The 22,483-nt window shown below is 50.0% G+C and overlaps 1 protein-coding gene across 2 annotated transcripts; it reads right to left on the bottom strand.

Annotated features, from left to right (window-relative positions):
- Positions 1-101: 101 nt before the first annotated feature.
- On the bottom strand, positions 102-21,919 carry prdm4 (PR domain containing 4). Of its 2 annotated transcripts, none has more exons than XM_078416474.1 (12): positions 21,883-21,919; positions 19,034-19,100; positions 17,846-17,976; positions 16,144-16,329; positions 14,485-15,267; positions 12,363-12,512; positions 10,882-11,000; positions 9,016-9,101; positions 8,566-8,693; positions 4,991-5,257; positions 3,495-3,663; positions 102-1,790 (listed from the first exon to the last, which is right to left on the bottom strand). In XM_078416474.1, exons 3-12 carry the CDS (start codon positions 17,973-17,975, stop codon positions 1,478-1,480), a joined length of 2,331 nt encoding a protein of 776 aa, XP_078272600.1. In that variant the 5' UTR covers position 17,976; positions 19,034-19,100; positions 21,883-21,919; the 3' UTR covers positions 102-1,477. The 2 variants fall into 2 exon arrangements, with proteins under 2 accessions (XP_078272600.1, XP_078272598.1); XM_078416472.1 differs by lacking the exon at positions 21,883-21,919 and adding an exon at positions 20,385-20,613.
- Positions 21,920-22,483: the final 564 nt, after the last annotated feature.

The raw sequence follows: 22,483 nt of genomic DNA, 5'->3' as shown, positions 1-22,483 counted from the left end.
TTATGGCTCCAAGTCTAATGAGACACCTTTAACAATGTTTTTCACAAGTAAATGTCACTGATTTTTAGTCAACCAGGCTTATGAAGCATTGAGTACCAGCTGATGTAATATTTTAATATCGTTTCTGAGTACTGACGAACTTAAAGTATACAAGTCCCACGTCACTTCATTACATTTTCAGTTAAAAGCTCAACTTTCTTATTGCTGTTTCGATTTCAAATGACTTTCAAAAGCTCACTGGGAGTAACCACAATCTTATACACAATCACAAAATCAAGACTTGATACAACAATTTGCAGGTTCAGTGTCTCGTTCATTTCCCATCGTGTTAAATCACCTGAGAGACTAAAACCAGTTAAAGTGCATAGAAAGCAACAACTTCACTGTAGAAACTGAATATTGAGTTTATGAGAATCAGTTTCTGAAGACAAAGTTGATACACTAGATTATATCTTTTTGCCCATAGCATGAACAATACTATCCTTTCCATTGTATTTGTATATTACATTTTAATTGGAATGTAAAGGGTAATGTTACAAATATTTACAATATATTTTATACATAGGTGCAGACGTCAGTATTGTACCTTTTGGCTAATGGCCTTGTCTGTTTATCCACAGCTTATGTTATTGTACAAAAATGTTTTAAATTCATACGGTATCACAAAAAAGAGGTATGTGGCAGCTACCCAAAGCTGAGAGATTTGGAGATCTTTAGACAGCAGATAATGTTGCACTGTCTCATGTTTTAATACTGTCAATTATCTTGCAGTAGACTAGCAGCTTGTCCCATACAAAGTGGGAAAGGAACTGCAGATGCTGGTTTAAACAAGAGATTAGACACAAAGTTGGAGTAACTGCTTGACCCGCTGAGTTCCTCCAGAGGTTTGCTTTAGTTCAAGGTGTGACTGGTTGGTTAAGCAGCCAATGAGACAAGTTGCCCTGACTGCAGGCAGTTGTATGAATAATTGTATCGTACATCAGGGGCAGGATTTGGAAATACAATTAAAAAAATGTTGAGGTTAGATCGACCGCATGGGAACTCTCCGCTTGGGAATCTCACTAAACAGGCGACTGAATATGGAGCAAGCAGGTGATCTGAAGTGTCTCGACCCAAAATGTCACCCATCCCTTTTCTCCAGAGATGCTGCCTGTCCCGCTGAGTTACTCCAGCACCTTGTGTCTATCTCCGGTACAGATGCCAAGCACCCACTTTGTTGATGCTTCGCTGTTGCTCCATTAGGGATGACAATCTTGCAGTCAATCCACTTAAACCAAACATACACTAGATTCCACACACTGAAGTGCCAATCATTTACAACATTATAATTGGAGGAGCCACTCATTTTTGCAGCAGTGAAAACTGCAATTAATCAAAGTTTTTGCTTTAAAGGGCAGGCAGCTTTCTCACGTTCCATCTCCAACTGCTTCACGCATTTTGTTGGACAATCGCTAAAGCAATTTGCAATATGGTTGTACTACTGAGAACGGTCATCCGTGATGTAATCGTCATTGGTTAAACGACATGTCCCACTGCCAGCCTCCAACAATTCCTCATCACTGTCCACTTCCTCATCCTCCTCATCCTCCTCCTGATCTTGTGTGGGCAGACACGTCTTGGAGCCTTTGCAGATCTTTAGGTGTCGAGTCAAATGATACTTTGTCAAGAATGCTTTTGAGCACTTTTCACAGATGAAATCCCTCCGTCCTTCATGAGAATTCAGATGTTTCTTCAGGTGGGTTGTCCTCCAGAAGAGCTTGTCACAATTTGGACACTTGATCTGTCGCTCTCTAAAGGGAAACACGAAAGGCCAGGTTAAAACTGACGAATAAAGCATGTCTGAATGTCATGATAGACCAAAAAGGCGTAAGCAGGTCCACCACCAATTTCCCAGCACCCTCGGTTCTTGCCGTAATATCTGTTTGCCGGATCAACAGAGGTCATGGCCTCAGGGGAAGGGCTGAGATACTGGCCCACAAAGTCTGCTGGTTCCGGAGGTCCAGAGCTCCAGCTACAGGGGGAAGTTCAGCCGGCTGAGCGGCCGCAGAAGTCCCAGTGACGTTGAGATCGGCCGCCTTACCCGGTCTAGGCGCCACATTTTTGGGGGGACTTCCAGTGCGCACTCGTAGTTTTGTCTGGATTAAAGGAGGTGCTAGACCACCAGATGGACCTGTACCTCGTGTCTAATCCGCGACGATAGACAACGTCTAATAGCTAGACACAAAAAAGCTGGAGTAACTCAGCAGGACAGGCAGCATCTCTGGAGAGAAGGAATGGGTGACGTTTCGGGTCGAGACCCTTCTTCAGACTGACCAGGTTAAAACTGACAAAGCGTGTGTGAATGAATGTCACCTCACGCCTAATCTGCAATGATAGACAAGGCTTGAAGGCCTGGGTCTGAAGAAAGGTCTCGACCCGAAACATCACCCATTCCTGCTCTCCAGAGATGCTGCCTGACCCGCTGAGTCACTCCAGCTTTATGTGTCTACCTTCGGTTGAAAGCAGCACCTGCAGTTGCTTCCTGCACAAGGCTGCCCTTACTGTGTGTGTGTCACCTGTACAAGGCTGCCCTTACTGTGTGTGCGTCACCACGCGCTGCCCTTACTGTGTGTGCGCGTCACCACTTACTCGGTTTGTACTCGCTGGAATTTAGAAGATTGAGGGGGGATCTTATAGAAACTTACAAAATTCTTAAGGGGTTGGACAGGCTAGATGCAGGAAGATTGTTCCCGATGTTGGGGAAGTCCAGAACAAGGGGTCACAGTTTAAGGATAAGGGGGAAGTCTTTTGTCTTTTAGGACCGAGATGAGAACGTTTTTTTTTACACAGAGAGTGGTGAATGTGGAATTCTCTGCCACAGAAGGTAGTTGAGGCCAGTTCATTGGCTATATTTAAGAGGGAGTTAGATGTGGCCCTTGTGGCTATAGGGATCAGGGGGTATGGAGAGAAGGGAGGTACGGGATACTGAGTTGGATGATCAGCCATGATCATATTGAATGGCGGTGCAGGCTCGAAGGGCCGAATTGCCTACTCCTGCACCTATTTTCTATGTTTCTATGTCACCACTTACGGTGTGTGTGTGTGTGAGACCACTTACTGTGTGTGTGTCACCTGTACAAGGCTGCTATTACTGTGTGTGCGTCACCACGTGCTGCCCTTACTGTGTGTGCATCACTACGCGCTGCCCTTACTGTGTGTGCGCCACCACTTACTGTGTGTGTGTGTGACCACTTACTGTGTGTGTGTGTGTGAGACCACTTACTGTGTGTGTGTGTGTGAGACCACTTACTGTGTGTGTGCGTCACCACGTGCTGCCCTTACTGTGTGTGTGTCACCACTTACTGTGTGTGTGTCACTACGTACTGTGTGTGTGTGAGACCACTTACTGTGTGTGTGTCACCACTTACTGTGTGTGCGTCACCACGTGCTGCCCTTACTGCGTGTGTGTACGTCACCACGCGCTGCCCTTACTGTGTGTGTGTGTCACCACTTACTGTGTGTGCGTCACCACGTGTTGTCGGAGGTCCTGACGACGCATGAACATTTTGTCACAGTAATCACACTTCAGGTTCTTCTCCCCCGTGTGGATGATCATGTGTGAAGCCAGGTGGGCCTTCTGTGTGAACGATTTGTCACACATTTCACAGCGGTAGTTTTTCTGACCTGGGAAATGAAGGCAAATTATTTAAACAGTTATTCACAAGTCTTTAGAGATGTCGCAGTAATGTCACGGAAACAGGCCCAGTGGCCCAACTCATCCATGCTGACCAAGGTGCCCCATCTACACTAATCCCACCTGCCCACGTTTGGCCCAAATATCTCTAAACATCTCCTGTCCATGTGCAGGTACTTTCATTGTGTTTTAAATAAATAATGTTATTTGTCTGATCTTGTGTAAGTGGATGTACTTAGGTTTTAACTAATGCGTGGAGCAGCAGATGTGCCATACATCATCACATCTGTGCACCAGTCTCCCCACGTTAAACAAAGTCACGCACAGCCATCCTTACAAGAGGACAGTCACACTGGCTTCCAGTGACTGCCAATGTATACCATCCCAGTTACTGTAATGTCCAACCTTACTAACCCTAAAGGAAACTAAACTAAAAGCTTTTCACTGTACCTCGGTACACATGACAATCACCTAAACTAGCCCCACCCACTCACCACCACTACAATCCATCCATCTTGAAGTCCTTTTATTCTGAGGCTGTGCCCTCTGGTCAGAGACTCTCCCTTTACTGGACCCATCCTCTCCACGTCCATTCTATCCAGGCCTTTCATTATCTGCTACGTTTCAATGAGACCAATGGAGTTCCTCCAGTGGATTGTTTGTCAGCTGAACTAATTAATGAGTTTAAACATTGCTTGAAAATCTCCAGATTTTAGCAAGCACTGGGAAAATGTAATAGACAAATGTTTAACAAGACCCCTGACAAGCTACAGAGAGTAATCGTGAAGCTGTTGGTTTAGTTTATCATCACGTTTAGTTTAGAGATACAGCGCGGAAACAGGCCCTTCGGCCCACCGGGTCCGCGCCGACCAGCGATCCCCGCACACGGACACTATCCCACACCCACTAGGGACAAATTTTACATTTACCAAGCCAATTAACCAAAAAATCTGTGCGTCTTTGGAGTGTGGGAGGAAACCAAAAATCTTGGAGAAAACCCACGCAGGTCACGGGGAGAACGTACAAACTCCGTACAGACGGCACCCGTAGTCGGGATGGAACCCGGGTCTCCGGCGTTGCATTTGCTGAAAGGCAGCAACTCTACCGCTGCGCCACCGTGACCGTCACGTGTACCGAGGTACATCGAAAAGCTTTATTGTTGCGTGCTATCCAGTCAGCGGAAAGACAATACATGATTACAATCGAGTCGTCCACAGTGTACAGATACATGATAGAGGGAGTAAGGATTAGTGCACCGTAAGGTCGGGTACAGTGACCGTTTCCAGCTGGAGGATGGGCTGTGAAGAGGCAGCCTACCTGTGTGGATCTTGAGGTGGGTGCGCAGGTTGCTGGGGTCACTGAAGGCCTTGCTGCAGAACTCACACTTGTGAGGCTTCATGCCCATGTGGCCCATCATGTGGACGTTGAGTTTGGTGGAGGAGGTAAAAGCGCGGGGGCAGATGGAGCACTTCCACTTCCTCTCGCGGTTCTGCCCGTGGCTGTTCAGGTGCAGCTTCAGCTCCCCGTACGTGCTGTACGCCTTCCCACAGTGGCACATGAGCACGTCCGGCTGCTCCGCAACCCCTTCGACAGAACAAGCACACACGTTCCAGTCCTCAGTCAGCCAATGCACCCCAACCCACAGCACCAGCACACGCACACGCTCATAATGGCCAGGAATCAGGCCATTCAGCCCATCAAGTCTACTCCACCATTCAATCATGGCCGATCTATCTCTCCCTCCTAATCCCATTCTCCTGCCTTCTCCCCATAACCCCTGACACCCGTACTAATCAAGAATCTGTCAATCTGCACCTTAAAATATCCATTGACTTGGCCTCAAATTCACCACCCTCTGACTAAAGAAATGACTCCTCATCTCCAGTCTAAAGGTACGTCCTTTTATTCTGAGGCTGTGCCATCTGGTTCCAGACTCTCCCACTCGTGCAAACATACTCTATCCAGACCTTTCCCTATTCAGTAAGTTTCAATTAGGTTTTTATGAAGACATAAGGAAATGCAGATGCTGGTTTGTAGACACAAGGTGCTGGAGTAACTCAGCAGGTCAGACAGCATCTGTGGAGAACATGGATAGGTGACGTTTCACAGAGTGCTGGAGTAACTCAGCAGGTCAGACAGCATCTGTGGAGAACATGGATAGGTGACGTTTCACAGAGTGCTGGAGTAACTCAGCAGGTCAGGCAGCATCTGTGGAGAACATGGATAGGTGACGTTTCACAGCATGCTAGAGTAACTCAGCAGGTCAGACAGCATCTGTGGAGAACATGGATAGGTGACGTTTCACAGAGTGCTGGAGTAACTCAGCGGGTCAGGCAGCATCTGTGGAGAACATAAGTAGGTGACGTTTCCGGTCGGGACTATTTTATGACTGTGTAGGGAAAGGCGATGCCAAGATATGTTGATAGTTCTCATAACCTTAATGAAAGGCACCGGCATATCATGAGACAGAATAAATACGGTACAACGTAACATAAATCCAGGTTTAGTCCATGTTACAGGTGATGTGTTATGTCATCTAACCTTTGCCGTTAATAATCTATTGTGGCACGATGTAGAAGATGGCAACTTGGAGCCGTCATGTCATGTCCATGGTCATTTCTGAGCAATCGTATTAAAGCCTTTCCCCGAGTAAACTCTCTACCACCCCGGTGTACACCCATTTCTCCCACAATGCCGCCCCCCCCCAATTCCTCTCCCCACATCCCCTTCTACCTCCATCTTTTCCTCCAGCTCTGCATTGCTCCTCTCCTGTCGTGTATTTTTCATCTTACTCCACCCTTGCCACTTACTCCGCCCATTCGCCAACCCAACCCTCCTTACCTGTACCCACCTCTCACTCGCCAGGCTTTCTCCCACCCCCACATCTCTCTTCCAGCTTTCTCCCCCTATGGCAATCAGTCTGAAGAAGTGTCGCGCCCCGAAACCTCGCCTGTCCATGTCCCCTCAGTGACGCTGCCTGACCCGCTGAGTTACTCCAGCACTTTGTGTTTCACTTATCTCCCTGCAGTCTACTCTCTCTCCCTTGCCCATCACCTCTCTCCAATTCACCCACCAACACCAGGGCTAAAACCACGGCAGCCATTAGCCCGACAGATCTGCACATCTTTCAAACGTGGGATGAAGCTGGAGTATCCGGGGCAAATGCTTGGGAATACAAACTCCACAGAGATGTGTGGAAGTCACGACGGAAACAGCTCCACATGCTGCCTCATTAGTTTAGTTTAGTTTAGAGATACAGTGCGGAAACAGGCCCTTCGGCCCGTCGAGTCCGCACCGACCAGCGATCCCCGCACACTAACACTATCCCACACACACTAGGGACAATTTTACATTTATACCAAGCCAATTAACCTACAAACCTGCACGTTTTTGGAGTGTGGGAGGAAACCGAAGATCTCGGAGAAAACCCACGCGGTCACGGGGAGAACGTACAAACTCTGCACAGACAAGTGCCTGTGGTCAGGATTGAAGCCTGGTGTTCTGGCGCTGTGAGGCAGCAACTCTGCCGCTGTACTACTTTGCTGCCCAGTTCCTCTTCTAATTACAGGGACTAGTTTTACAATGTGATCGTACATGGAAAACAGGCACAACTCTCGACTAAACTTCCACGGGGACACACGGGGACACACTGTGGACTGTGTAGAACTGGATCATCAGAAATGACACAGCACCAGCCCACAAAGTATAAAGAAAGTCAAAACTTTGAGGACATACCTGTTTCCCATTGTAGTAGAAAGGCAAGTAACTGCATACAGTGAGGATATACATCACTAACACACAATTCAAATGGGTATTAGTGTTGTATATTTCAACAATAATTTCAAATGAGTATCCCGTTTATGTATCGAATTAGAAAATAAGTGACGATTCAGAAACTGGCAGATTGAAGAAAAATCTGAAAAGAATCGGCAGTTCACGAGTAATCGGGACATAACCACATTTTCTGTGACTTCAATCTCTCGTTTAATCATTTAAAATCAGATCCTTTAATTTCAATGCATTGAATCCCAAAAACACACCTGGCTCTCGGACACGCTGGGTAGCCAGGTATGCTGGCAACATTCCAGTTGTGCTCATGATAATAGACAATAGACAATAGGTGCAGGAGTAGGCCATTCAGCCCTTCGAGCCAGCACCGCCATTCAATGCGATCATGGCTGATCACTCTCAATCAGTACCCCGTTCCTGCCTTCTCCCCATACCCCCTCACTCCGCTATCCTTAAGAGCTCTATCCAGCTCTCTCTTGAAAGCATCCAACGAACTGGCCTCCACTGCCTTCTGAGGCAGAGAATTCCACACCTTCACCACTCTCTGACTGAAAAAGTTCTTCCTCATCTCCGTTCTAAATGGCCTACCCCTTATTCTTAAACTGTGGCCCCTTGTTCTGGACTCCCCCAACATTGGGAACATGTTTCCTGCCTCTAATGTGTCCAATCCCCTAATTATCTTATATGTTTCAATAAGATCCCCCCTCATCCTTCTAAATTCCAGTGTATACAAGCCTAATTGCTCCAGCCTTTCAACATATGACAGTCCCGCCATTCCGGGAATCAACCTAGTGAACCTACGCTGCACGCCCTCAATAGCAAGAATATCCTTCCTCAAATTTGGAGACCAAAACTGCACACAGTACTCCAGGTGCGGTCTCACCAGTGCCCGGTACAACTGTAGAAGGACCTCTTTGCTATCATGGAGTATTTAACTGTGTTGTTATTTAAACCATTATTTAAACTGTGTCAATAAAATTCATATTGAGTTGGAAATGTAATGAGGTGAAACAGCCAGAGAAGCTTCTTGAAATAGCCAGAGCAATTGACAAATAGACAGAGAGCAGGAGGGACGAGCAAGGCAGCCGTGGTGTTTCACTTACCGAGTTGCCGTGCATAATCCCTGGTGTAGTAATAGAGCAGCTCGTGGTCAGGGGGAACCTCCCTGGACGTACAGAAATAAATCTTCCCATTGTGAGGATAGGCCACCAGGTTTTGCTCCTCGCGAGTCCTAAAGGAAATAAGAGTCATAGAGTGATACAGTGTGGAAACAGGCCCTTCAACCCAACTTGCCCACACCGCCCAACATGTCCCAGCTACACTAGTCATAGAGTGATACAGTGTGGAAACAGGCCCTTCAACCCAACTTGCCCACACCGCCCAACATGTCCCAGCTACACTAGTCATAGAGTGATACAGTGCAAACTCCATTCGGATCGGGATGGAACCCGGGTCTGTGGTGCAGTAAGGCAGCGACTCTACCACCGTGCCAGCATGCTATGCCCACACTGCCCACTCCTTCCATTCCCCACGGCCAGCCCAGATTCACTCACCTGGCTCTGTGCACAAACATCATCCAGTTACAGATGTTCTCATCTACTGTCACTATTTGAAACTCCAGAACGTAATTGCGAAATATCTGCATTAGAAATACCAAATAAAGGCAAGGATAATCAGAAGTTGTACCTGGCTGCGCAGTCTTACATAAGACCAAACCACATTGGAATTTGGTCAAATGGCAGCAAAAGACAATAGACAATAGGTGCAGGAGTAGGACATTCGGCCATTTGAGCCAGCACCGCCATTCAATGTGATCATGGCTGATCATTCTCAATCAGTATCCCGTTCCTGCCCTCTCCCCATACCCCCTGACTCCACTATCCTTAAGAGCTCTATCTATCTTTCTCTTGAATGCATTCAGAGAATTGGCCTCCACTGCCTCCTGAGGCAGAGAGTTCCATAGATTCACAACTCTCTGACTGAAAAAGTTTTTCCTCATCTCCGTTCTAAATGGCCTACCCCTTATTCTTAAACTGTGACTACATAATAGGGCATCTTATACATAAACTTAACAACTTTACTATCATCAAAGGACACAGCAGCATCCACTCACAAGCTATTCACCCCATCTAGTTGGAGGTACAAGGAACTGCAGGTGCTGGAATCTTGAGCCAAAAACACAAAGTGCTGGAGGAACACAGAGGGTCAGGCAGCATCTGAGTCAGCCCAGGCACAAAACATTGTGTGTCCATTCCCTCCCGAGATGCTGCCTGACCCGCTGAGTCCCTGCAACATCTTGTCTTGCCCATCACATGCGCACACACCCACCCATGCATGCACACATGCGCACACCCCCACCCATGCATGCACATACACATGCGCACACCCCCACCCATGCACGCACGCACACCCACGCCCACCTGTGCATGCACGCACACATGCGCACACCCCACCCATGCATGCACGCACACATGTGCACACCCCCACCCATGCATGCACGCGCGCACCCCCACCCATGCATGCACGCACACATGCGCGCACAACCACCCATCCATGCATGCACGCACACATGCGCACCCACCCACCCATGCACGCACCCACACACGCACGCGCACACCCCCACCCATGCATGCACGCACACATGCGCACCCACCCATGCACGCACGCACACACGCGCACACCCACCCACCCACGCACACCCACCCACGCACGCACAAGCCCACCCACCCATGCACGCACACGTCCACCCACCCATGCACGCACACACACACCCATGCACGCAAGCACGCACACACCCATGCACGCATATATATATATATTTTACAAATATGATTATCAAGGGCACATCCCCAATCACACCCTCTGTTATTCCTTTTGATGGAGTACAGTAAACCCTCGCTACAATGGGCCTGGGGTGGGGGGATGGCGTTCGTTGTTGACGATTGTCTGCTGTAGCTGAATGAGTGGGGGGGGGTAAAGTTTAACCCCAGGCTGGAAGGCATAAATCGCAGCATTGGGGAGGGTTAAACCAGGGGGTATTCACAGGCTGGGGAGCGGCAGGGCCCCTGGCTCCACATGCAGTGAGCCGTAGACGGGGACGGGCCCGGTACTCACGCTGTCTTTGTGCCGCTCGCTCTCTCCGCTCCTGTGACTGCCAAGCGCCACCAGCTCGTGGTGTAACAGGCGCAGGTTGGGGAGGGGGGATGCAACAGGGGTCTCGGTCTGTTATAACCAAAATCCGCTATGTAGAGGTCTGTAATTGTGAGGGTTTACTGTAATCTGAAATTCAATTAGTCACATCTGGATAGTTTGTTCACACAGATTCAGCGAGTGTATTCCTGCATCCCACCCTGCAGTGTTTTAGTGCCAGGGTTTCACAGTGCAGTGAAGAACATGGAGTATATTTCAGTCACACTAACTTTCCAGATGTTTGTGTTGCTTTTGCTCGTCCAGTCAGTGATTTCCATCAGGTTAATCTGCTGGCCGATCAGAGGTCCGAAGCAGGTACGTTCAGGGATGGAATCTTGGCTCCACACGCCTGCAGAGGATCACATCAGGTCAGGGAGTTATTACTGCACTGGTTATTACTGCCGCATCTACACACATACCGTGAAGAGCTTGTATTTGTGTGTTACCCTATTAAATCTGATCACACGAGACACGAATACAATCACGGTACAAACCCCAGCCCGTGCCCCACAGCAAACTAAGGGGAACTGTTTGCTGTTACAGTCTCAGTGCAAACATGCAGTCAGAGAGAGGTGTAGCGTTTACTGTAGGTGTCATTACGACGGGGGTTACAGCTAGACACACTGATATCCCTCAGGTTTATTGTTGTCATGTGTACCAAGGTATAATAAAAAGCTTTGTTTTGCATGCTGTTCAATCAGATCAGATCGGGCAGCAAAGTGGCGCAGCGGTAGAGTTGCTGCCTCACAGCGCCAGAGACACGAGTTCGATCCTGACGACAGGGTGCTGTCAGTATGGAGTTTGTACGTTCTCCCTGTGACCACGTGGGTTTTCTCCGGGTGCTCCAGTTTCCTCCCACACTCCAAAGTTTGTAGGTTAATTAGCTTGGGTAAAAATGTACTGTAAATCTGTACTTCGTGTGAGGATGGTGCTAGTGAATGGGGTGATGGCTGGTTGGTGCGGATTCAATGGGGTGTAATGTAGGTGCCTGCATGTGATGCATATCCCTCCATACCCACGTGCCCATCTTAAAGTGCCTATCACAGAGTAACAAGTAGATTTAGGGAATGCTGGAGGTCGCTAAAGTGGTTACATTTTAAAATGATGCTTTTCACAGGATCAGAGCTCAGTTTCCACTAAAATTACAAGCATGTCGTTCTCCGACTAAAATAAACAACGGTGCATTAGATCTGTGTTACATATATTCAAAGCATATCCACCAACAAATCTATTCATTTATTCGGTGGCAGCCGGCACAATCAATTTCACCGAAGAGACACAAAAATACTGGAGCAGCTCAGCGGGACAGGCAGCATCTCTGGAGAGAAGGAATGGGTGACGTTTCGGGTCGAGACCCTTCTTCAGACTGAAAGTCACAGGAAAGGGAAACGAGAGATATAGACGATGATGTAGAGAGATATAGAACAAATGAATGAAAGATATGCAAAAAAGTAAGGATGATAAAGGAAACAGACCATTGTTAGCTGGTTGTTGGGCGAAAACGAGAAGCTGGTGTGACTTGGGTAGGGGAGTGGTGGAGAGGGAGTGGTGGAGAGGGAATGCTGGGTTTATTTGAAGTTAGAGAAATCAATATTCATACCACTGGGGCATTTTCGCCTCAGGATCTCCAGAAGCATCTTAAAAGAATGCTTAAGATGGTGATATTTTTCAATATAAATAGGAGAGATAATGAGAGGAAGCTCACACTTACCGACATCGCCCCCCGTGATGGATGGCTGGAGACACAGTTGCCTTGGAATCGAGAGCCTGGCTCGGCTGTTGACTGGGGTGTCTGGAATGAAAGTCACTGCCCCATGTTCAGGACAGTCCTCGGGGTAAGCCCGGTCACACAGAGTGCACCCTGCACCACAGGGAATAAAGACCCGGAGTTACACAGCCGCCACACCTTCAACGTGCCGACCCCACCCCCTGCCTCATAGCTGACACCACATTCACAACCGGTCCGGGAAGAGGGAAATAAACCAATAACAAAACTTGCTGCTTCCACAAGGTGCTGGAGTAACTCAGCTGGTCAGGCAGCACCTGTGGAGAACATGGATACGTGACATTTCACAGAGTGCTGGAGAAACTCAGCGGGTCAGGCAGCATCTCTGGAGAACATGGATAGGTGATGTTTCGAGTCGGAACCCTTCTTCAAACTCGGGGAGAACTTCTTCAAAGGTGGCATATCTTGAGCACATTTCGCAGTGGAGCAGTAGATGTTTCGGATCTGAAGAAGGGTCCCGATTCGAAACTTCGCCTATTGGGTCTGAAGAAGAGTCCTGACCCAAAACATTACCTATTGAGTCTGAAGTAAGGTCCCAACCTGAAATGTCACCTATTGAATCTGAAGGGCCTCGATCTGAAACGTCACCTATCCATGTTCTCCAGAGATGCTGCCTGACCTGCTGAGTTACTCCAGCACTTGGTGTCTTTTGTAAACCAGCATCTGCAGTTGCTTTTGTCTACATCATTTTCTCCACCTTTAATACACAACAAATAGCATACCTTTACATAAATGTATTATCGAACAAAGTTTAACACTACGTCACACAATTAGTATAGCAGATGATCAAAAACAGAACCAAAGGAGCTGTGTCTTAAATGGAGGCCAGAGAGGTGGAGAGATGTGGGCTTATTATTGCCATGTGGTTCAAGGTAGTGTGAGAAGCATTTTGTTTGCATACTATCCAATCAAATCAGATAATAGTAGACACAAATACAATCGAGTCAAACACAAGCACAACAGATGGAGTGAAGGGAAAGAAAGTGTGGGCCATTACACAGCTTGGCCTCGGCAGCTACAGAACAATGATGTAGAAACATTTAAATCTGGGGAGAAGCAAGTGACCCCCAACTTAGTGGAGCAGAAATCTTTGAAGGTTATCAGACTGGAGGAAGTAACAAAGATAACGAAGGATAAGATTATGAAGGAATTTGTAAAGAAGAGTGCGTATGTGAAAATCGCATGTTGGTAACACTGGCACTGTCAACTGATGGGTGAACCTGACCTAGTTAGGCAGAGGATGGCAGAGTTAGGAATGACTTCAGGTTTGCAATCTGGTACTTCTGTACAAAGGCAACACACTTTAGGAAGGAAGTGAGGAGGAATTTCTTTAGTCAGAGGAATCTGTGGGATTCACTGCCAGAGGCTGGGGAGGTTGTCAATGGATATTTTTATGGTGGAGATTGCGAGATTCTTGATTAGTACAGGTGTCAGGGGTTATGGAGAGAAGGCAGGAGAATGGGATTGAGATGGGAAGATAAAAATCAGCCACGATTGAATGGCAGAGTAGACCTGATGGACCGAATGGCCTAATTCTGCATCTACAACTTGTGAACTTCCAGATTGTTGCTCCAAATCATCACAGCAGATGGTGTGTACAGAGTACAGAGTAATCGAGTCACACAGCATGGAAACAGGCCGTTCAGCCCAACTTGTCCATGCCAACCACCATGGACCATCCAAGCTAGCCCATGTTTGGCCCATCATCCTCACTCCATCCCACTGGATGTTAAACGGTGTACGGTACACATTCTGCTGCTGCTTACACATGAGAGTTCTGCACAAATGAGCAATAAATAGCATCAGCCTGGGTTTGATTTCCTTCCAAATAGGTCCTTCTTTAGTATGTACACCACTCCACTCGGCCAACACCAAAACTGGAGGAGTTGCAGACAGTGAGGAAGGCTGCCAGAAGATACATCGGGATACAGATCAGCTGCAGAAATGGGTGGAATAATGGTGATGGAGTTGATTCCAAGCACATTACAACTTAGATCCCATGGTTACTTAGTTTTACAAACGACGATGTTAAAAAACTCCAACTTACAGATTGTGAAAGAGTCTGCCAGGTTCTCCTTGTTGGAGCTGGAGTCGTCCATCTGCAGCGATGGCGACACAAAGGTCAGGCTTTCCGCAGACACGCTGACGTGGTTGGAGTTCATGGAGACGTCTGTGGTGATGGTGGAGACGGAGACAGAGCCCAGACCCAGGCTGGGTCTGTGGAGGGAAGGCAGGGCGTGAGGGGGAGGGAGGGACACTGCCCCAGGGTTAGGGTTGAGTGCAGCGGAGTGGATGGGGTTACGCAGCGAGCTCTCCGACATGTTGCCCACCCGACCAGCCATGGCCTCTGGCTCCATCACAACCGGCAGCTCCAGAGGGCTGCCGTGAATCGGCATCACCGCGCTCTGTGCCACCACGGCCTCCGCTTCCAGGTTACTCCGCACCGAGTCCACACTTATGGTTTCATGGCTCCTGGACCCAGAGGGCAATGTCTGGGACTCTCCCGTCACCCCACTCATCGCCATCTCGTCGTTCATCCCTTCGGTCGGGATGGGGCTGTTCACCCTGGAGACCGTTTCCATGGAGATGCTGGCATCCAGCGGCACCTCCGTGTTGTTGGGCCGGTGCAGACTCTGGGAGCTGTGAGTGCCAACCTGTCTCGAGTCTATGGAGATGATGCTAGTCTCCAAGCTGACCCCACTGCTGGGCTCATAATGATCCAGGGCAGGCGGGTTGCTGGGGACAGGCAGTGCAGGAGTGCCATCCACACTGATCGCCGTGGAATGGATGTACTGGGGAGGTGGTCTGTCCGCCAGGTAAGATAGAATGCCTGCAGGAAAGGCACAAACACAAGTCAGTGCCAGAGATTGAGAAACATCAACATCAGATTTACAATAAAAGAGAACAGGTAAAAACAAAAATGTTACTATCATTTCCCATGTCCTAAACACTTTAAAAAATCCTTTCTATTTGGAAACAATAAATACTTCTTTCATCTTTGATGCACAACTCGGTCATTTCAGTGAAAGTGCTGGTGGCATCTCGGGGAACATGGATAGGTGATGTTTCAGGTCAAGACCTTGCTTTCCAGAGATGCTGCTTGATCCGCTGAGTTACTCCAGCACTTGGACTTGTTTTGCAAACCAGCATGGTTTAGGTTTATTATTGTCGCATGTACAGTGAAAAGCTTTGCTTTGTTTATACGATCCAAACAGATCAGATATACCAAGCATAGGTTGAACTCATGTATAATAGGTAGAGCAAAGGGAAAGATAGTGCAGAATATAGTTTTCAGCACTGTAGTGCATCAGTTCCACAGACATCTGCAGTTCCTATTAACTTCAGCTGTAATGCATCAAGAAGGATGAGAGGAGATCTTATCGAAACGTATAAGATTATTAAGGGGTTGGACACGTTAGAGGCAGGAAACATGTTCCCAATGTTGGGTGGAGTCCAGAACAAGGGGCCACAGTTTAAGAATAAGGGGTAGGCCATTTAGAACTGAGATGAGGAAGAACTTTTTCAGTCAGAGAGTTGTGAATCTGTGGAATTCTCTGCCTCAGAAGGCAGTGGAGGCCAATTCTCTGAATGCATTCAAGAGAGAGCTGGATAGAGCTCTTAAGGATAGCGGTGGTTGATGCGTTTAAGAGACGTTTAGATAGGCACGTGGATATGGTCCTATCTAAAGAGATAGGTCATTGCTTACCTGGCAAAATGTGTCGGAAGTAGCTGTTGTCCAGGTGTGGGTAGGGAGGAGGGGGCAGAGTGTAGTTGCGGTCAGGAATGCTGCACATAACACCACGTTCCCCGATGCTCATCGGAAGCATTAACGAGAGGGCGGAGGGGAGAGTGCCCAAGGAAGGGCTCAGGTTCGGGATCGTCACGGGCATTCCTGCAATTAAACCACCGAGAAACGGATGAAAACAAACCCACACGTATCAAGCACTTAACATGGCGGCACGGTGGCACAGCGGTAGAGTTGCTGCCTTACAGCACTTACAGCGCCAGAGACCCGGGTTCCATCCTGGCTAAGGGTGTACAGAGTTTGTATGTTCTTCTCGTCACCACGTGGGGTTTCCCCGAGAACTTTGGTTTCCTCCCACAATACAAAGACGTGCAGGTTTGGAGGTTGATTGGCTTGGTATTAAATGTTTTTTTTAATTATCCCTCGTGCAGGGTAGTGTTAATGTGCGGGGATCACTGGTTGGCACGGACTCGGTGGGCCGAAGGGCCTGTTTCCGCGCTGTATCTCTAAACTAAACTAAGCACAAGCAGAATATGAGTTGCTGTTTCTCCAGTTTGTGTGAACAGTAAATTCTCCAATTTTAGGTAATAAACCAACCCACTTGGCCCAGAGATGTTTCTAACAACCTAATGGCTCTGATGATTTGTAACAAAGATACACATTCCCTAATCTATCTGGAATGACATTGGGTGGCAATGGGGCACCAGATGGTTATATTTCCAACTCAATAACTAACTGGATGAATGGAGTCCTTTTGTCCCAACGAGTTTCTCATCTCCTTAGATGCTCTGGATCAAATCTATACATGAACCTTGTAATATACTCCACTGAGGCTTCAAATCATCCTGATCTAAATGTAGACCAGGCTTCCCACCATTGACTCCATCTGCACCACGCTCCCTCCAAAAGCAGCCAACATAATCAGTGACTTGTCCCAGCCCGGTCATTCCTCCTTCTCGCTGGTCCCGTCAGACAGACAGTACAGATGCTTGATAGCACGCACCAACAGACTCAGGAACAGCTTCTTCCCCTCTACTCTCAGGCTCCTGAACTACCCTTCCATGAGCTAGTGGGGAGTAAGTATAAGACATAGGAGCAGAACTGGGTCAGTTGGCCCATCGAGCCTGCTCCACCATTCGATCATGTCTGATTTACTTTTCCCTCTCAATCCCATTCTCCTGCCTTCTCCCCGTAACCTTTGACACCTTTACTAATCAAGAACCTATCAATCTCCACTTTAAAAATATCCAATGACTTTGCCTCCAACGCTGTCTGTAACAATGAATTCCACAGATTCACCACCCGCTGGCTAAAGAAATTCTTCCTCATCCCCATTCCAAAGGAACATCCTTTTAGTCTGAGGCTGTGCCCTCTGGTCCCAGACTCTCCCACTAGTGGAAACGTCTCCACTTCTATGGTAGACACAAAATGCTGGATTAACTCAGCGGGTCAGGCAGCATCTCAGGAGAGAAGGAATCGACCCGAAACGTCACCCATTCCTTCTCTCCCGAGATGCTGCCTGACCAGCTGAGTTACTCCAGCATTTTGTGTCTACCTTCGTTTTAAACCAGCATCTGCAGTTTTTTTTCCTACACATTCTCCGCTTCTACTCTATCTTGCCACGACTCTGTGAATGGTCCCAGATTAGATCAGCGTGTCCTACCTGGAGCTGAGAGAGGGTTGTGAGTGGGTGAACTCATGCCCAGGTGAGTTGCTGTCACAGGTAAGGTAGTACTGATGGACGAAGCACTCAGCTGCTCCATGCCCACTGGATTCAGGTTGATGTCATTCATGCTGGGAAAATAAAAAATCACAATGTACATGAGTTGGGAGATGGCAGAAGGTTTAAGTTTATTATTATCACATTATGTACAACATTGTCTGATCTGACTGGATCGCATGCAAAACAAAGCATGCTAGCTGATCAGGTCAAATAATACTATACAAACATACATGCAAGTCAAACTCGAGTGCTATAGATAGAGCAAAGGGGGAGATAGGGAGTGTAGAATATAGTTCTCAGCATTGCAAGCACCAACCCTTCACTGACGAGAGACACAAAGAGCTGGAGTAACTCAGCAGGTCAGGCATTGTCTCTGGAGAAAAAGGATGCGTGACGTTTCGGGTCGGGACCCTTCTTCTGATCGGGACCCATCCTTTTTCTCCAGCTCACCTCACCTCACCTCAGCGTGAAGCGGGTTTCTGATCCTTCCCTGTGTATCTGTACATCCATTTGCTGAATACTAAACCCTAAAAAATACAAACTCTTTCTGAATTATACTGATCCTAAATCTGTGCTTCTTAATATCCACCCGTCACACAGAAACCAGAGTTAAATGAGTCAAATCTGTTCTCTGTCCAAATCCCAAATAACATTCCTTTCTTTTAGTGCACTGCTCTTTCCAAATTCACCTTCTTGACATGTTATCAACAGAAATATCAACTAGAGGTCAGGGAAACAGACCCTTTGGCCCAACTCATCCATGCTGACTTAGATGCCTATCCAAGCTAGTCCCATTTGCCTGCATTTGCCCCATGTCCCACTAAACCTTTCCTATCAATGTGCTTTTTAAATGCTCTTATTGCACCTGCCTTAACTAACTCCTCTGGCAGCTCGTTCCATATACCTACCACCGTCTGGGTGAAAAGGTTGCCTCTCAGATTCCTATTAAATCATTCTCCTCTCACATTAAACCTATTCTCTCTGGTTCTTGATTACCCCACTCAGGGGAAAAGACTTTTGCATTCATCCTATCTAAACCCCTCATGATTTTATACACCTCTGTTAAGGTACCGCACATGGAGAAAACAAGTTGGTTTCATCTGACACCAAGATAAAAATAGAATATACCTGAATGAATCTCCTTTTTTACTCTGTCCCAAAAGACCTTCACACCTGAATCATCCATCTGATCCCACTGCAGAAAACACATATAATATCAGGGAAAAGTCACCGCTTGGGGAGATGTCAATGTGCAGGGCATTGTCCAGTGCACTATCGAGTGCATAACTGTGCCGGGTCAATGCAAGGCAGTGTAAAAACATTTTTGATTGATTGAAAGATGTGTGGAAACAGGCCCATCGGCCCACCGAGTCCACGCCGACCATCGATCACCCGTTCATACTTGTTCTGTGTTATCCCACTTCCCCATCCATTCCCTACAGACTCGGGGCAATTTACAGAGGGCCAACTAACCTACCAACCATCATGTCTTTAGCATGCAAAACACAAAGTGCCGGAGGAACTCAGCAGTGTAGGGCAGCCCCTCCTAGTTGGGCACAGAAAGGCCCTGCACAGAGTTTGTGTGGAGTCAACGAGAACGCACCTTGCAGACAGCGTAAACACAGACCTTTCAGAGTCGCTGTAGGTTAGTGCAATACATCTCATGGTGTGACAGGGTGAAACACAGCCCTTGCACAGAGTCACTGCATCGTCAGTACCACACAGACCATGGTGTGAGAGGGTGAAACACAGCCCTTGCACAGAGTCACTGCATCATCAGTACCACACAGACCATGGTGTGAGAGGGTGAAACACAGCCCTTGCACAGAGTCACTGCATCGTCAGTACCACACAGACCATGGTGTGAGAGGGTGAAACACAGCTCTTGCACAGAGTCACTGCACCAAGTCAGTGCCCAAGGTGCGTGAGGGTGTAAACACAACATTGCACAGAGCAGCTGCAAACACGGAGAGGGCAGCACAGCTCGTGCTGAGAATGGGTGTAAACACAGTCCTTGCAGTCACTGCATCAAGTCAGTATTATCACAGTTCTTGCAGGGTCAATGCAAGTCAGTGCAAGTCAGTGCAATGCACCTCAACGTGTAAGAGGGCACACACAGCATTGCACAGTCACTGTGTCAGTACCACAGACCATGGTGTGAGAGGGTGTAAACACAGTCCATACACAGGGCTACTGCACCAAATCAGTACCACTCAGTCCATGGTGTGAGTGGGTGTAAACACCATCCTTGCAGTCACTAAAAGTCAGGACCACACATACCAAGGTGTGAGATGGTGTAAACACAGCATTGCACAGTCAGTGCAGACACGGCCAGTGCAGTGCAGCCCAGCCCGTGCTGAGAGAGGGTGTAAACACAGTCCTGGCACAGTCAGTGCACACACTCAGTGCAATACACCCCATGTGTGAGAGGGCAGAAACACAGCATTGCACAGAGTACACCGGTCAGTGGAATACATACCATGGTGCGAGAGGCTGTAAACAGAGTCCCTGCACAGTCACTGCAAGTCAGTGGAATACAGTCCATGCATGGTGCGACGGGGTGTGAACACAGCATTGCACAAGTCACTGCAAGTCAGTACCACAGATACCAGTGTGTGACAGGGTGCAAACACAGTCCCTGCACAGAGTCTGTGAGAGGGGTGAACACAGCATTGCACAGTCCCTGCGCACACACACAGGGCCGGGGGCAGTGGAGACGAGCCTGTGGCTATGTGTGGGGCCAGTGTAGGTGGACACGCTGCACACTGGAGCTGCTGTCAGATGGGCCCGGGCGGCGGCCGGTAACCGCGGGAGAGAGGAGGGGGGGGGGGGAGAGAGAGGAGGGGGGGGGAGAGAGAGGAGGGGGGGGGGGGGAGAGAGGAGGGGGGGGGAGAGAGGAGGGGGGGGGGAGAGAGGGGGGAGAGGAGAGGAGGGTGGGGGGGAGAGGAGGGTGGGGGGGGAAGATGAGGGGGGGGGGAAGAGATGGGATGGGGGGGGAAGAGGAGGGGGGGGGGAAGAGGAGGGGGGGGGGAAGAGGAGGGGGGGGGGAAGAGGAGGGGGGGGGGAAGAGGAGGGGGGGGGAAGAGGAGGGGGGGGGGAGGAGGGGGGGGGGAGGAGGGGGGGGGGGAGGAGGGGGGGGGAGGAGAGGGGGGGGGGGAGGAGAGAGGGGGGGGGGAGGAGGGGGGGGGGGAAGAGGAGGGGGGGAAGAGGAGGGGGGGGAAGAGGAGGGGGGGGGAAGAGGAGGGGGGGGGAAGAGGAGGGGGGGGAAGAGGAGGGGGGGAAGAGGAGGGGGGGGAGAGAGGAGGGGGGGAGAGAGGAGGGGGGGAAGAGGAGGGGGGGGGGAAGAGGAGGGGGGGGGGAAGAGGAGGGGGGGGGGAAGAGGAGGGGGGGGGAAGAGGAGGGGGGGGGAAGAGGAGGGGGGGGAAGAGGAGGGGGGGGGGAAGAGGAGGGGGGGGAGAGAGGAGGGGGGGGAGAGAGGAGGGGGGGGAGAGAGGAGGGGGGGGAGAGAGGAGGGGGGGGAGAGAGGAGGGGGGGGAGAGAGGAGGGGGGAGAGAGGAGGGGGGGAGGGGGGGGAGAGAGGAGGGGGGGAGGGGGGGGAGAGAGGAGGGGGGGGGAGAGAGGAGGGGGGGAGGGGGGGGGAGAGAGGAGGGGGGGAGGGGGGGGGAGAGAGGAGGGGGGGAGGGGGGGGAGAGAGGAGGGGGGGCCCGGGTAGAGAGGGGGGGGTCCGGGTCTGTGTCCCGGGGGCGGGGGCAGGGAGGGAGAGGGGGGGCGGGGACCGGGGAGAGGGGGTGCCGGGAGGGGGGGGTCCGGGTCTGTGTCCCGGGGGCAGGGAGGGAGAGGGGGGGCGGGGAGAGGGGGGTGCCGGGAAGAGGGGGTGCCGGGAGGGGGGGGGTCCGGGTCTGTGTCCCGGGAGCGGGGGGGGGGGGGGGGCGGCGCGGCACCGCTCCTTTGTTGTCTCCCGGGTGTTGGTCACTGACCTGCCAGCCGCGCGCCGCTCGCTCCCGCCGCCGCCGCTCCAACGAGCGCTCCCGCCGCCGCGCATGCGCCGCCTAATGCGCGCTCCCGCCTCCGCGCATGCGCCGCCTAATGCGCGCTCCCGCCTCCGCGCATGCGCCGCCTAATGAGCGCTCCCGCCTCCGCGCATGCGCCGCCTAATGCTCCCTCCCGCCGCCGCGCATGCGCCGCTCAACGCTCCCTCCCGCCTCCGCGCATTGCCGCGCATGCGCCGCTCGCACCCCTCTCTCCCTCTCTCTCTCTCTCTCTCTCTCTCAGCCAGCGCCCCCCGCTGGCCGCTCCCAGGCATTGCAGAGCCACACTCTGACCCAGGACTGGACAGAGACAGAGACAGGCTCAGGGTGGGTGGGAAAGTGGTGCTGGATGATCAGCTGAAATTATAAATTACATTGCTACAAACACTCAGCAGCCAGGCCAGGCAAGGCAATGCAATGGCCGCCTCGCCAACACGCTGTCTGTCTGTCTGCCCTTCCCTTCTTTGTGTCTGTTTTGGATGTGTTAAATGTATGTGTTTTAGTGTTCTCTAGCTTGTTTTATGGGGGTGGTGGAGATGGGTGGGGGGGA

The sequence above is a fragment of the Rhinoraja longicauda genome, chromosome 20, assembly GCF_053455715.1.
Source record: "Rhinoraja longicauda isolate Sanriku21f chromosome 20, sRhiLon1.1, whole genome shotgun sequence".
Taxonomy (NCBI): domain Eukaryota; kingdom Metazoa; phylum Chordata; class Chondrichthyes; order Rajiformes; family Arhynchobatidae; genus Rhinoraja; species Rhinoraja longicauda.
Note: the sequence above shows the minus strand (reverse complement) of the source record. Positions and strands in the feature narration are given on the sequence as shown.